Source organism: Perissodus microlepis, chromosome 14 (genome assembly GCF_051167445.1).
Source record: "Perissodus microlepis isolate ML-2025 ecotype Zambia chromosome 14, ASM5116744v1, whole genome shotgun sequence".
In the NCBI taxonomy this organism is placed as follows: Eukaryota; Metazoa; Chordata; class Actinopteri; order Cichliformes; family Cichlidae; genus Perissodus; species Perissodus microlepis.
Window position 1 is genome coordinate 30,242,076 of NC_140474.1, and position 16,403 is coordinate 30,258,478.

General features: G+C 44.1%; 1 protein-coding gene across 3 annotated transcripts in view; it reads right to left on the reverse strand.

Annotated features, from left to right (window-relative positions):
• Positions 1-8,891: 8,891 nt before the first annotated feature.
• The window catches only part of numbl (NUMB like endocytic adaptor protein), a 65,320-nt gene continuing 57,808 nt past the window's right edge, over positions 8,892-16,403 (reverse strand). For all 3 annotated transcript variants that reach the window (XM_084950522.1, XM_084950521.1, XM_084950520.1), the window contains 4 exons: positions 16,060-16,267; positions 15,676-15,945; positions 12,778-12,957; positions 8,892-12,686 (listed from right to left, as the gene is read on the reverse strand). In XM_084950522.1, the coding sequence (XP_084806648.1) occupies positions 11,551-12,686; positions 12,778-12,957; positions 15,676-15,945; positions 16,060-16,267 (1,794 nt within the window). In that variant the 3' untranslated portion in view covers positions 8,892-11,550. The remainder of the gene's footprint in view (positions 12,687-12,777; positions 12,958-15,675; positions 15,946-16,059; positions 16,268-16,403) is intronic.

Sequence of the window (16,403 nt, forward strand, 5' to 3'; positions counted from 1 at the left end):
TAACATAAACCAGTGACACACTCCGGGCCTGATCAACCCTGGCAGGGCCTCCTTAGATGAGGGTGTCTAGTGATAATGGCCGAAACACCCGATGAATCCAAGGTCCACTACTGACGATGTGTCCCAAACTGCTAAAGTTTCTGGGCTGCCTTTCCTCATAACAGCCATCCCTCTTTCTCCATTTAAAGCAATGCATTATCAGGGATTGTAACATCCAGTAATAATGTGGCACAGTGGGAAATGAGTATTGGTCGTTTCCTTCTCTTCAGATTCAAGGTTCTGTTCTTGTGGATACAGATATTTATCAACCATTGTTAATGATATTTCAGCCAGAACTAAAACAGGTAAAAGAAGGTTTAAATTTTGATTTGCAGCTTTCATTTTTAGGGCCTTGGCTGCTTTTATGAGATCCCCCTGCTCTTCTTTGCAAACATGGAAAACCAGTGGAAGCTTAGCATAGCAACACTGAAACCCACTGCACAGAATAGAGCAGGCAATCAATGACTACAGATGTGTCATTTAGTCAGAGGACTGCCTGAGAGGAGCAGCAGTGCGGGAGATGGGTTCCAAAGCAGCTTGCAGATGCAGCAATTCTAGGCTGTGTAAAGAAGTTTAAAAAGGAAAACAAAAAGCATGCCCTATGAGTTGGACATTTAGATGCATGGGTGGGCGTTGAGATACTGGTATCAGCTGAATTTTAAGCGTTGGCTTTAAAGGCTGTAAAGACATGCACATACATACTTAATCAAAGACATTACAGAGTTCCAACAGAACTGGCATGAGCAAATCTTGTAGCAGCATGAAATAGGTTGTCGGGCCCATGTTGTGATTCCTCGTGTTTTCACAGGAGGGCGCCAGATGAGCATAAATAATGCGGCTGGAGCTTAGTAAATTTTGTATGAGACCACCTACTGGTAAGTGTCCTGAGTGAGTCCCAGCAGGGGATTTTACAATGAAGCTGTCCTATTTGGAAGTTAGAAATGTGCATTTTCTCAGCTAGTGAGTTATTCGTGATTTCAAGAAGCTCAGAACTCGACTCCCACTGCTTCACAAACAGAGCTAGATGCTGTAGGGAGATGGATACATGCTCCTCAGTAGAGTCACATGAGAGTGATTTGATCACTATATTATTTGTTATGTCCCCTGCACCTTCATTGGCCTTGCAGTGGCAGTGCATAGGTCTATGGGCTTCATTGTCTGAATTGTCCACACCTTCTCAGGTATGCCCAGGGAGGCATGCATTGTCATCACTCTTTTACTGCTAGACCTCTCATGACTGCTTATTCTTTTCTACTTTAGCCTCTAAAGGTATTTATTCAGTGAAATAAAAGCCTTTTCCCCCAAGTTGTAGCATTTTACAAAAACAGAAAAGCTCTGCATGGCAAACTTAGAGCAAATAAAATGATATTCAGGGCTCATGTTGCATGATATCATTTACACAGAAGACATAAATATCAGAGGATTTACTCATATTGACAATCTGTCACCCAAATGATTAAGCTTGTGACTAAGCACTGAGGAGATGGCTCCATTTTAAAGAGTTGTAATCTCCGTCTGCTATAGGCTTATTAGGTATTACAGCACACAGGAAAGTCCCCTCTGGTTTACTGGCATAGTAAATAGACGATTTACTTCACTGCTTGGGCGATTTGATGAGAGCAAACAATGGGCGAGAGCTGACTCCCTCTGGTCTTCTCTGGCACCCAGTGCTGATGAGTGACAGCTGCTGGCAGGGGGTGGTAGGAGCCGGCACTCTCTCACTGCCCGTGCTCATTTTGTGTTTGTGCACAGTGAGGCAGCACTCCCCGGTCCAAGGCCTTCTGGTCTGTACCCAGAGGGAAATTCTGCCCGCACAATACTCTTCTTTGTCTCCTTACACATAAATCATCATCTAATTCAAGGATTATTGAATTTTGATCTGTATCGCGCAACAAATTACCCTGTCCAGTTTGAGAATAGCAGGGGAAATACACACAAGAAGGTCAGGAGGACACGGAGACTCATGGATGCACCGAGCTGAGGGCTCTGAGACAAATTCCTACTCGTGATGATGTGCAGAAGCCGGTCAAGCTCTCCTTTGGATCCCTTATCTCAAGAGCTGATTGTTTGAGGCAATACAATTTAAGATCGGCGGGCAGGAGGAAGGCTGTTATCAGGAGCCCAAAAGAGAAAGTGGTTAGAGTCTTATTTGATTTTAAACTGAGCTCTGTTAGGAGAACCAGGCCCCTGCTCTTGCCTTGGTATTTGAAGTTGGCTTAATCCCTGAGGGCTTAGTGTGTTTTTGTTGCTTTTTTGTTTTGACAAGTGCATATTACTGCACCCCCTTAGTAGAAGCTTGTCATGGCTTATTTAATATGTACACAAGTACAAAAATGGATCACTGCTTTGCTTTGTTTAAGACCCGTCCTTAATGTATACATTACTATGTCGTGCTGGTGGAGCCAGCTGTGTGCCAAACAGTAGACACAGATGCTGTGCTAATCAATAGGAACCACATCCAATTAATCAATGTAATTACTTCCTTCAAGCTTCAAGGACTGCGAGGTCACACTGCAAACAGTATATCTAATAAATGTGGCCGTATCGCACAAGTGTGCAGAGAACGAGTCCTGGAGTGCGAGAAACTCTTGACGAGATTTCTGACGTGCAGGAAATATCAGTATGCACGTGAGCGTGTTTGTGCCTTTTTGTGCGATCAAGTAGCGATAAGAAGGATAAATGAGTGTGTGCATGTAGCATGGATACATTATCCGGTGCAGAGCTGACAGTCCGGCCATGGTCCATTACACAAAAACCATTACCAAGTCTGTGCTTATACAGCTATCAGATGTTGCTATCGCACAGATGCGCGGGTATCACACATACTCAGTCGCATCCTTCCTCACAGGCCCTATTTAATTATATGCACATACACAGTGATGCAAAGGGCTGAAAGAGACAACAGCCTTCCTTTTGTACACATCCACTAAAGGCAGTGAAGCACGAGAGAGAGAGAGAACAAATCTGAAGTGAAACACAATTCACAGAAACGGTCATTCAAACACTTACATCATTTGGTTTAATGTAATCAGTTCTGAGTGATCTCACACTGCTGCTAGGTGTGCAACAAATAGGCAGTTTAAAGAGAAATACACACACACACACACACACGTCTGACCCACCTTGAGAATCCATTAGGATTATATTGTATTTTCAGCAACCTTAATTTATTTCAGCGCTGTAATGTATACGTATAGGAAGCCTTTTCTGCAGATTCCAGTGGTTTTTCAGATGTTACTGAATCTTTAACTACGTCACCATGGCAACCAAGCATTTCCATCTCTTATGTAGACCAACTTCATTATGCAGCAGCCTACAACGTAACGAGTACGGGTAGGTAGATAGGTAGGTGGAGGTGCTGCAGCTGGTTGAATTTAAATGATAGTTCTGAACCCCTAAAATTAAAAAACGTATCTGTGACCAGTTTTTACAGATTGATTTAAAGAAGTGAATACACACACGGCTACTTAATTTGGTATATCTTGCTAGAACTGGGTTGCCTAGATTCAACGAGCTGCTGAAAACACTCCTCAACAGATTTCGGTCAGCAGGTCTGCACAGCCGTGATGAGAATCTCCCGTTCCACCACATCTCAAAGATGCTCTATTGGATGGAGATCTGGCGACTGTACAGTGAACTCACCGTCATGTTCAAGAAGCCAGTTTTGGATGATTTAAGCTTTGCGACGTATTATTCTTGCAGAAGCAGCCATCAAAAGATGAGTACACTGTGGTCTTAAAGGGATATACATGGTCTGCACTGCAACCTAAGAAAATACCAGCAAATAGCTGCAAAAGCATAAATGGAACACAACAGTGTTTTGGGGGAACAATAACCTGACTGAAGTGCTGTGGAAGGGATAGAAACCAAAACCTAAGTCGGACTATACTGAGACATGCTTAAAAGAGAGGAGGATTCATCAGTATTTGAAGGGGTTGTGAAGGAGAAAAAGATGTAATGTAAAGCTGTTTGGTCAAATTACTAAACTTTTGATACAGTGCAGGATGAATTGATGTTTTCATGTTAACACCAAATTCTGAATATCACAGCAGAAATTAAGACTTGTGTGGCCCAGCTTCGGTGAGCCTGCTCCTAGCTGGCAGGAGTGGCACCTGGTGTGGTCTTCTGTTGCTGTAGCCCATCTGCTTCAGAGTGGATCTTCTGCCTATCTTGGTTGTAACGAGTGGTCACTTAAGCCTTCCAATCAGCACAAAGCAGTCTGGCTGTTCTCGTGAATGGACTGGTACTTAAATAGTGCTTTTCTACAATAACGGTGAATTCAAAGTGCTTTTTTTTTTTGTAATGCCTAGGGCTTTGTCTAATATTCACTTTGAACTTCAGCAGGTCGTCTTGAACATGGCAACGTGCCTAAATGCATTGAGTTTCTGCCATCTGATCGGCTATGTACCTATTAAAGTGAGAGTATATGGACAAACTAGGCGCACTAGCTGATAGCTACTGCTACCAGTGCTAGTGTTGGGTCCATAGGGTGCACAGGTATAACACAAAGACACACACACACCTGCAAATTAACATTAATTCTCAGAGGGGCAACTCTAATTCTTTTAAAACATCCAACAAAGAAACAGAATTGCTGCATTTGGCAATTCATTGCTGGCCTTATTTTTCGGCCCTGGAGTCCACAAATAACTAAAAGCTAACATCAGTATTCCAAAAAGGCAATGTTTGCCATGTTCGTTATTGTCTTTGTAGAGTGTTGTAATGTATAAGCCAAAAGTAAAACTGATAAATAACCCAGATTTAACCCGAGGGAGCACAAATGTCACAGACCACACTGCTACCATGGCTGCAACAATGAAGGCTGTCCTAATTAACAAAGCCTTAGCCTGCTTTTTGAGAACAACTAATAATGGCTTCTTTAACGTTGGCTATTAAATCATTTTGACATGCATAAAACATGATGCACATCCAAAATGACTGGAAGACAAGCTTCACAAGCTACTGAGCACAGCTGATCTGTCCTCTTTTCCTTGTCTGCAGCACAAACTCATCGACTGGTGAGAGTTACTGCAACCACTGCTCAAGCGCTGTCTGTGTGTGTGTGTGTGTGTGTGTGTGTGTGTGTGTGTGTGTGTGTGTGTGTGTGTGTGTGTGTGTGTGTGTGTGTGTGCGCACGCGCGCATTCACTCAGTTTCTCACGGTCCTTAAGAAGAAAAGAGGCCTTGTCTGGTTCCATTAGTGACCTGAGGAGCGGCAGCACTCGGTCCTGGCTGCATGGAGGACAGCGCTTATTAGACAGCAGTTTAGTCACGAGTAGGATGTTTAGTTAGAGAGGAAAGTAACAAAAAAGGAGATTAATGGAAGTATAATAAGGCTATGTGCCGTCAGCTGTTTCAACCTGTCGGCAGCCACATTCCTTTTTGTCCGTCTTTGAATAGAATAGAATAGAATTCAACTTTATTGTCATTGCACATGCACAGGTACAGGGCAACGAAATGCAGTTTGCATCCATCCAGAAGTGCTTTAGTGATATAGATATATTACAATATATATTAGCAATAATATAGATATGTGAGTATATTACAGAAATGGGTCTATTATGGTATGTTATAATGTACACGGTATGAAGTATGTTGTGAATATTCTATAACTATAGGTATGTACAGGCTGTAGTGAGTACAAGCTATGTACAGGCTATGAACAGGATATAAATATGAAAAACTATACAGAATATGAAATAAATAACTTTACAGAAATCTGAGATATACAGTTATACAGAAATGGGAACTATGCAAGTTGTAAACAGTTGTAGGGTTAAAAATTATCGTATGTACAGAATGATTATTTACAGAGCTATACAGTAGTGCAGTTAAGATAAATTAGATATGTGGATAATTTCTACAGTATCTATATAAAGTGCTAGTGGTTGTGAGTGGTGGTTCAGTCCATGTTATTATTGTGTGTTTGAGGGTACAGTTGTCCATTGTGGGTGTGTGTATGTTCAGTCCATGTGTTAACATGGGTCAGATGTCAGGAGGCAGAGTTCAGGAGTCTGACAGCTGTGGGGAAGAAGCTGTTCCGGTACCTGGTGGTCTTAGTCCGGAGGCTCCTGTAGCGCCTCCCAGAGGGCAGGAGGGTGAAGAGTCCATGTGATGGGTGACTGGGGTCTCTGATGATTTTCCCAGCCCTTTTCAGACACCGCTTCCTGTAGATGTCTTTTATGGCAGGAAGTGGTGCTCCGGCGATGCGCTGGGCAGTTTTCACGACCCTCTGCAACGCCTTCCGGTCCGAGGCAGAGCAGTTCCCGTGCCAGACTGTTATACAGTTGGTCAGGATGCTCTCGATGGTGCAATGATAGAAGTTCACCAGGATGTCTGAGGACAGGTGGTTCTTCCTCAGAGTCCTCAAGAAGAAGAGGCGCTGGTGAGCCTTCTTGACCAGCTTGGAGCAGTTGGTCGTCCAGGTGAGATCCTCGGAGATGTGGACTCCCAGGAACTTGAAGCTGCTCACACGCTCCACAGCCGTCCCCTTAATGTGGATGGGTGGATGTGGGTCAGCATTCCTCCTGTAGTCCACGATGAGCTCCTTGGTCTTCTCGGTGTTAAGCAGCAGGTTGTTTGTGTCGCACCACTCAGCCAGACGATCCACCTCCTCCCTGTAGGCGGCCTCATCGTTGTCACTGATGAGGCCAATCACCGTGGTGTCATCTGCAAACTTAATGATGGTGTTGGAACCATCAGCAGGTCTGCAGTCGTGGGTGAAGAGGGAGTAGAGGAAGGGGCTCATCACACAGCCTTGTGGTACACCGGTGTTCATTGTGATGGTAGATGAGCAGTGGTTATCCAGCCGGACATGTTGGGGGCGGTTGGTCAGGAAGTCCAGTAACCATTTGCAGATGAGGGAACTGATGCCCAGGTCTGTCAGTTTCCTGATGAGTTGTGAGGGGTGGATTGTATTGAACGCTGAACTGAAGTCTATAAACAGCATTCTGGCGTAGGTGTTGTTGTTGTCCAGGTGTGAGAGGACAGAGTGCAGTGCGATGGAGACTGCATCCTCTGTGCTCCTGTTCTGGCGGTATGCGAATTGGTGGGGGTCCAGCATGGGGGGGAGACAGGATTTGAAGTGTGCTAGGACCAGCTGCTCTAAGCACTTAGTGATGATGGGGGTGAGTGCTACTGGGCGGTAGTCATTGAGGCAAGATGGGTTGGAGTTTTTGGGTATCGGGACGATGGAGGTGGATTTGAAGCAGGCCGGTACCACAGCGTGGGCCAAGGACAGGTTGAATATGTCTGTCAGCACTCCTGCAAGCTCCCCAGAACACGCTCTGAGAACACGCCCGGGTATGCCATCAGGGCCTGCAGCCTTGTGGACATTGATCCTGCTCAGCACCGCTCCTACATCGGTGGGGGAGAGAGTCAGAGGTTGGTGGTCTGGCGTCACGTCTGCTTTGGTTGTGGTTGTGGGGTTCCCTCGCTCAAAACGAGCATAAAAGTTGTTGAGCTCGTTGAGGAAGGAGACATCAGAGGATGCGGGGGAGGGTTTGGTAGTCCTGTAGTCTGTGATGGTCTGGAGTCCTTGCCACATGCGTCGGGGGTTGGAGTTGGAGAAGTGTTCTTCTACCTTCTTTTTGTAATGGTGTTTGGCTTTTTTGATGCCCTTCTTTAGATTAGCCCTGGCTGTGCTGTAGGCGTGTGCATCTCCTGACCTAAAGGCGGTGTTGCGGGCCTTCAGGAGGAGACGAACATCCCGGTTCATCCAAGGCTTCTGGTTGGGGTACATGGTGATCCGTTTCTGGGTGGTGACACTGTCTGTGGTTTTGGAGATGTAATCCAGTACAGATGAGGCGTACTGGTCCAGGTCTGTGTGGGTGAACGTATTCCAGTCTGTGTTTTTAAATCTGTCCTAAGTATTTGGGACTAAGTATTATATTACCCTTCAAACCGCTTTCGCTTATGTCTGTCAAACATGAAGCTACAGCCAGAAGTTGCTGCTGACTGTGGTTTGCACAGCACAAAGACGGGCAGGGAAGAGGGAGCCCACCTTTATTCAATGTTCAAAAAGAAAAAAAAAAATTTCTTAAAATTCTTAGTTATCCAGCAGTGATTTCCCACCTTAAAACCAAAAATTCACTTTTTTACGGTTCCTTTTCTCTACAGAGTGGACCTTGCTCACTGAGAGCAAGTATCCTTAATATGGCTGTCTTGGGCACATAGCTCTGACTATAAACACAAGCTCCACCCACCTGATGTTCAAGCCTGCTTGCAAGGGCCATCCAATCAGAACAAAGCTGGCTTGAAAGCTTCAGTTCATCCATTGTGGTTCAGACGGTGAATGAACTGAAGGGCAGCATGAAAGCCTCGTGTAAGACAAATATGGATTATTTCAATCTGTGAATTATGCAATGCTGCCGTGTGGATCTGTAAATGACCATAATCTTTGCTTTAAACAAGCAAGACATAACATTTTATTTAGTTACATATAAAGGTGTTTTTCACTCTTTGTCTGCAGCACTGCACTACCAATCTCCTGACTGTTACATATATAGCCAGCAGATATGAGAGCCGTAATGATCTTCCCAGATAAATGCCGGTGAGGACTATCCAACATGTCAGCATAACTGCTCTAAATCGGCTCACTTGAAGGGTTTCTACTGTGGTTTAAGAACATCCAGGGAAAAGTGTTTAATCCATTTAAATCCAGCTGATGAAAAAGCACAGCAACGAAGCCGACAAGTATGAGCCAGAATGATAATAACAGAAGAAAGAGAACGTAGCTTTGCTTGGGGTTAAGCATAAAAGATCAGCTGAAGGACGGGAAATGTCTGAAAAGAAATGATTCAAAAAATGTGATAAAAAGAAAACCACAATCACTACCCAGAAATCACGAGCAGGTGTAATATTATATTACTTTATTTATCTTTTGTACAATGTAATTACAATACAAATATGTTGGTTTAAATACAAAAATTCTGTAAATAAAGATTAAAAATAAACTCCACTGGTTTTGCTTTGTTACCATTACTAAACTATGGTTTTACAATCAAGTTTATGAGGTCATTTAGTTTGCTTTAACGCGGAACACAATTAACCTACATTAACCATTTTTGGGGGGGAGCGTGCAAACAAGAGTTGAGGGCAAAAAAACCAAACGATTTTAAACAAAATAAAAGCATTGATCTCATGAGGGAATCGGATTTGTTTTTGTAGAGAGAGGGAGCGGATTGGATTTTTTTTTCTGTGGGGAAGATATATCAAGTCATCAGAAAACAAAGGGGTAAAACCTGGGAGGAGCCGAGGTGGTGTAAATTAGGCCAGTGGCATGTAAATTTAGGTTCTCTGAAAAGCCGGCCACAGGAAGAGACCAAACAAGCTAATTAAGCTCTAGGGAGTTAATGAGCAGGAAATCTAATCAGTGGCAGTCCATATATCCAAACACAATTCAGTTCCTAAGGAACATAGCAGGAGCATCTGTGGTCAGATTGTAGTTTAAATAACATAGAGAAGTAACCCATGGAAAAGCCCTTCATTACACAGGCCTGCTTGAACTTTTAGTAAGGTTGCATCTTTTGGACAAACACTGAAGGCTCTGCTGACAGTACTGGAGTTTTAACTATATAAGGAGTTGCGCACAGTTTGAGAAAAACCTTGTTTATGAGGCTGCAGTTATAATAATAAGCAACATTGTTTTCATAAATTCACATGATTAAGAAGTGTTGTTTTCTTGAGGTTTTAAGAGACGAGGAATAGGATGCTGAAATGAAAGCGGCTTTGCCTTGAGGAACACAAAGATGGCAGACAGTGCTCGTGTCGTGGGTGATGAATGTGTCTTTGTTCGATGTGTTTTCACGCAAACTGCCTTTTGCTTTTATCTTGGGTTGTTTTGTTTAGTTTTTTTACCCACATCTGATTTTCCTTCCTTCAGACTTCCTCCATCCCATTCTTTAAAAGGTATACAGTAGCAACATCCTCTCACATACAGCTTATCCTTCATCTTTCCTCTCCACTGTTTTTCCCCCCTCTGGTAATCAACTGAATCTTTGTTGTCCCTAATAATTCGACATCAGAAACCCTTCCAGTTTTGTTTTTCTTTTTTTTCAGCCCACACGCCTGAATCGATATCTGCTCGTATTTCTCTTCTCCTACAGTCCAGAAATCAGTTGTGAGTGTAGCCCTGCTGCATCACAGCAGTGCAGTAGAGGTGAATACACAATCATACTGTACATGATGAGACTTTACCCTGTGTTTGAACACATAAAAGGACTTCTGAATGTTAGAATGTAGTGCATCTTTTTCCCCCAACCAGTTGCACAGTGTTGCAGAGTTTTACTTTTTTAAATCCACTGAGTTATTAAAGTTCCTTGGGTTTGTCCGGTGAAGATGGAGTCCAAAGGACTGTTGTGCTGTATTGTCCAGAGTGTCTGTGTGCTGGATATCCTGAAGACATTTTTCAAGTCCCAGTGCCCTTTAAATTAGGCATTAGCAACAGAAATGGGCGACAATGCCAAAGTGAAGCCGTACAGACTCAGCTGGCCTCGGCAGCAGCAGTGGAGCATATTTATTTGACGGCTAACGGGTGGAAGAAACATGCCGCTATATACACACTTGTCTCACATATCACATTACTGTATGCCCTGGTTATTTGGTTCCTGTTACATGATTCAGTTTCCCACAGTGCTTACCTTCAACTGTTTACAACCTGCTACCTGTAGTTTCCCTACTCTTTATGATTCAACAAAAATAAATATAGGGGATAGAAATAAAAAACAACATGCTCCTGAAACACTGCTTTGAGATTTAGATCTTTAAGTACATATAACCTGTTAAAATAAAAAATAAAAAACAATAAATAAAATACTTTTGGCCATAAATCTCTACTATTGGTCAGTAACTCCTTTTGGATTCGTAGGGTTGAGTCTCACGTCATTGACTAGTCCTTTCAGGTGTCTGAACTTCTGCTGTACTTTGCTAAGATCAGCGTCAGTCTGTTCATCGGTCAACAGGTCACTGCTCTGCTTCTCCACGTATCTTGTCACATAACCACATTTGCTAAAGTCTCCACCAAAATCAAGTAAAATTGCCAAGAAACATGGGATTGGAATGCATCTGAGTGGAGTCCCCTTTTCAAAGAAAAAAAGTACTAAACTGCATTTCATCCCCTCAACACTGTAGGGGGCACGTGCAGTACATCTGGGGACTTCCAGCAGGTAAATTAAAGCCAGAAGTGAGAAGAGAAAGCATGGAGGAGAGGCAGGTAGCAGGTGGAGTGAAAGGATTTAGTCCATCAAGTCTAGAGAGCTAGAGACCTGATCCTCAGATTACAGTCCAGCAAGCTGCTAAGTTACTCTATGTTTCATTGGAGCATGAAGAAAGCAAGATCATTGTAGGCTCCTATGAGGGCATTCAGCAAGTTGCTAGGCTGCCACAGGTTGGATCCTAGGCTAAATGTAAGGACCTGCATCCCATTCTAAGCAAAGATGCTGGAATTAGTGCCTGGCGTCCCGAGGCTTTAACTCCAGGATGAGTGCTACAGCTTTGGGAGGCCAAGTCTGTCTTAGAGCTCAATCTCAAAAGTCTTTTGCAGATTGTTGGAAAATGGGTTGGCTGTCGCAGCTGATGCCTTGTTCCCAGGCTGCTGAGCTGCTGGTTTTGTCTCCAAGGCTGCCCACTTGGCCTCAAAACGGTCATCCTCTTGGGAATCAACCACCGGAGCTGTTAGCTGGCTGCCCTCTGGCGGCCAGCTGCTACTAGTGCCACAATTTCCACTAGTGCTGGAGGTCCCATTTTGGAGGGCCACTGTGGTGCTGCTGTGCGGTGCAAGGCCATTAATGGCTGTTGATAAAGGTGGAGTGGATGAAAATGGAGGTGTTGAAAAACCTGCAGAGTGGCCAACGGCACTAGGTGGGACTGGATAGGAATGGGCTTGGCCGACTCCTCCAAGCGTCCCCACCTTGGGTCCTCCTCCGGCTGAGCCCATAGTGCTGCCTGTGCCCGACGAGCCTGTGGCAGTGCAGAAGACGTTGGCCACCATTTGCGATGGTGTGATGCCTACCACAGGCACACTGGCATTGGGATAGGTCATACTGCTTGCTAGACCTGGCATGTAGGTCTGCATGGGCACAAAAGCAGGTTGGACAGGCTGACTGGCAAACATTCCCACAGGGGCTGGAGTGTTATCAAAAGCCAAAGGGAACGGTTGCATGGAGCTTGGAAGTGAGCCTGGAGGTCCAGGGAGGGAGGGCTGGATCATGGGGGCTCCAGACATGCTTGGCCCTGACATGGTGGGTATGGACATGGACGGAAGAGACATAGGGGGACCTGAAACTGGAGGTCCAGGTATTAGAGGAACTGATGATATCGACATTGGTGGGAGGGGCATCGGAGCCTGACCTGAAAGAGCAGAGGGGCCGGAAATAAGAGGTTTGGACATGGGCACAGTGGACACTGGTGCAGCTGACATGGCTGCCTGACTGGACATCTGATGACTGGAGATGGAGGGTGGTCCGGGGATGGTGGGGATGGCGGGGCCGGGAGGAGGTGTCTGCTGGGCCTTCACAGCCTTGGAGACCTCCTCCAACCATCTCTCAGCCTCAGATGGCGTGCGTTTGTGGCCACTTTGCATTTGCATCGCCACAGAAACCGGAGGAGGAGAGTGGAGAGGAGCTTCCGTCTGTACCCATGAGGAGGTGGCTAGAAGTGATGGAGTAAAAGTTTTACTTAAACTTGCCCACCACTTGTTATAAGTCAAAACTAATATTGATCTATTATAGTCTCATCTTACCTTGTATTGGCCCAGGTGGTGGAGGGAGAACAGGGGGCACGGTACCGGTTGGCGGGCCATTTGCAGACAAGGAAGGGTTGGAGAAGAGCTCGTCTGATGGTTTGGTGAACGAGGTGTTGATCTGGCTACACAGAGCATTTATACTGCTGTCTCCCTCACCAGGCAATCCCATATCCATCTCTGGTATTAGCAAGATAAGGACACACGAGGGGGAGGTGGGGAAAGAGAGAGAAAGAAATGAGACAAAGAGTAAAGCATGAAAAGAAGAGATGGAATACACAATCGTTTAACAGACCTAGTTAGCATCAAAAGCATAAAACTAGAGCATTTAAATACTTTGATGCTCGCCACTGTTTGACCTAAAAAGCAACAAAACACAAGTTTCTTACATCAACCATGGGTTAAACCACTGACTGCAGATATAAATAGATAAAATTCCTTGCTCATAGTCTCCTGAGCCTCCCTCACAACCTCAGAGAAATGATGCTTGTGTTTTTTCCTCGTCCTTCCTGTTAGAGTTCTTTCACATTGTACTTTCATAATATGAATACATAGACAGATTCAAAAATACAAGAGTGGGATTCAAGTAAAATAAAGAGAAATACATGTTTACAACAGATGGGCCCATTGTGTAGCAAATCGCACTGGTGTGCCATTCAAATCCATTCTTCTAATACATGTATATCTCTCTTAACTGTCTGCATTGTATGGCTACAAGCCTTGAATTATACTGGAGGGCGCAGAGGGCGCTGGAGGCATGTGTAAGGTCTCCCTTCAAAGATTTCTCTGTCCTTTGTTCCACAAAGACCAGCCCTGTGATCCCTTTTTCCCCCTACTCTTGTCAGTGCCTCTCAGAGTTCAGAGGTACTTTAAGCACTTCACATGTGTGCCTATACTCTGTGTTTTCCTCAGTGCAGTGGCAGGTTCAAGGGCTGGTAGAATAGTAGCTGAAGGCTAAACAGGACAGCTGATTGACCGCATAAATCAATACGCACATTGTACAGGGAGTCACAAGGGAGAAGGCAGGCAGACGAATTGGCTGAGACCATTTAGGTTTTATCTGCGTGTGTGTGTGTGTACCTGTCTATATGTCTATGTGGGGACTAGTTTGTGCCTTCAAGACCACTGAAATGAGGACACTTTGGGAAATTGAGGACCTTTTAGCTGGTCCACTTTCACTTCATGACACGCCTCCAAAAAGCTTTAAAGCTTCAAACAACAACATATCCACCACCCTGGATACGGTAACAGTCACTGGCGAATGGGAAATGGATATAAAAGGATGGACTATATAGTGAATGAGAGTGGCTGTTGTGGTTTAGTATTCCAGTCATATCAAAAACTCTCTCTCATCTCTTCTAATGACTGTAATCAGCCTTGCTACTGAGCACTCTGATCCTGTGGCACCACAGAGAATGGGTGGGGGGTGGGGGGACTGTGTATTTCTTTTTATGCAACCTGTCTGGGCTAAATCAGTTATGTTTAATTGCCCTTAAAAAAAGCCAAGAGCTCCCAAAGTTGCACAGCCAGCAGCTGTCAGCGTTGTCACTTATCGCAATAATAACAGCACTTCACATAACTGCTTCTTTTTTTCCTTGTCAAGTATTCAGTGGAAGGTAAGCATTAAAATGAAAAAAGCAGGATTACACCTGCTCCACCACGAAAACATGAATGGAAATTCACCTAAGATCTGCGGATGATTTATTCTGTAATATGATTACTCAGACGTGTACAGTCAGGGGTCAGTGATGTCACGCTCAAGCCAAATGGAAAATGTAATAACCCTCCAACAAACAACCATGACGCAAGTGGAATACAGCCCCGTGTGCAGATAGTTTGTAGAGGCAGTAGTCATGTTCTTTGACTTCTTTGGAATAACAAATAATTACTTGGAAATGTGGGGTTTGCAGTACCTTAAAAAAAAAAAAAAAGATACCATTCCTTCTTGAAGAGTGACATCCCGCCTGATTTTCCTGTGAGTATCTGAGAGGTATTTTGATGCCATGTGTAAATTAAGTGTGGTTAAATCATCTCCAGAAAAATGAAGTGTGAATGAAGTTAGCCTAATATTAGTCTTTAGCATCTACATGTTAATATCATAAATCCTTCTGCTATAAACATAGCTTATTGTCTATTATCACTACTAAATATTTATTTCGTTGCCATTATTTTTTTCAATATTGTATCCTTAACTGCCTGTGAAACCTCCATCCTGCTACTGATCCATTAGTAAGTATATTAGTAGCTTTAATACTGATTTAAAGAAAACTAATGGTGAAACGAATTCATGGTTATTCCACATCATACAGAGAATAGCTTAAATAGTTAACTTTCTATGTACCCTAAAACATTAGTGTACTTTTGGATCTTCCCCTTTCACACAAAGGCTCTAAATTAGACACATTTGTTACTATAATTGGTGCACTTTCAGTAATGGTGCAGTCAGTCTAACAATTAAAAAGGTGGTGCCTAACATGCTGCTCAGCTAATAGGAGACAAAGCAACAGATAAATGATGGCCATCACTGAATGTCATCTAAATTAATGATATGTCAGCATGAAAAATATAGTTTGTGTGACTGCGGAACAATAATTTTGATTACCAAATTACACATCCAACACACATTTAGACATTTCTAACCTATCAAAACGTGCTACCTTCTCATATTCTTTATTATTCAGTCACTAAAACCAAATTTATTATTATGACGAAAGTGTGAATTGGGCACAGATATAAACTAGCTTCCTCTCATGCTCCGAAGGAACAGCGCTGTAGTTTTTGTCGCCCTACCCCACATTCCAATGTTGTGAACTTCAGCCTCTATCAAAACAGGACTGGGTCAGGAGGTCAGCAGATGTCAACATTTGTCAGTATAACATCAAAAACGTTCCCACTCACCAGGGTTCTTGGTCTCGAAATCTGTCTTGCGTTGTAGTGTGGATGGCAGATCATTGAGACGGAGTGACAGCTGCCTCTTGAAGGGAGAATTCTTCTGACTGAGGGCCGGAAATCCTCGGAATGAGCCTTGACGCACCAGCTGCTCAATGGGCGCGTGGCGGCGGGGGATGGCATGAGGCCCGCCTGGTTCTGGTCGCTCCATAGGGGAGGCCGCACCCTCGGGTGGGGAGGCGGTGCCAGGTGGAAGGGCCGGCATGATAGAGGGCTGGTCTGGAAGAAGAAGGGATTACGATAATTACTGCTGTTCAGGACAGTTTTTATGTAAATATCATGGTGCTATTGTTGCCTATGCAGCGAAAAACAAAAAAGAAAAAAAACTTCTACCTTTCCTTTTCTCCTGCAGCTTGTCCTCTCGCTCACTACTGCTGCCCTGCTGGCTGCAGGAGGAATTGGCGCGGAAGGAGCCCTCACGCACAAACGAGGTGCGACTAGCATCAAACGAAGCCGTCACACCACACTCCTTCTCTCTGCGCTGCTTCCTCTCCAGGCAAGCAGCAAAGGCACAACCCACTGCATGGCTCAGTCTCTCCCCCTGATGCAAAAACAAATAGAGAGGGGGGGAAAAACAGCATTAAAACACATTTGCACACTTTCCCTTGTCTAAAAACATCATGATTTATCATATATATTTTGAAATGCCTTTTTCTGTATTTGTGCATAATAGAGTT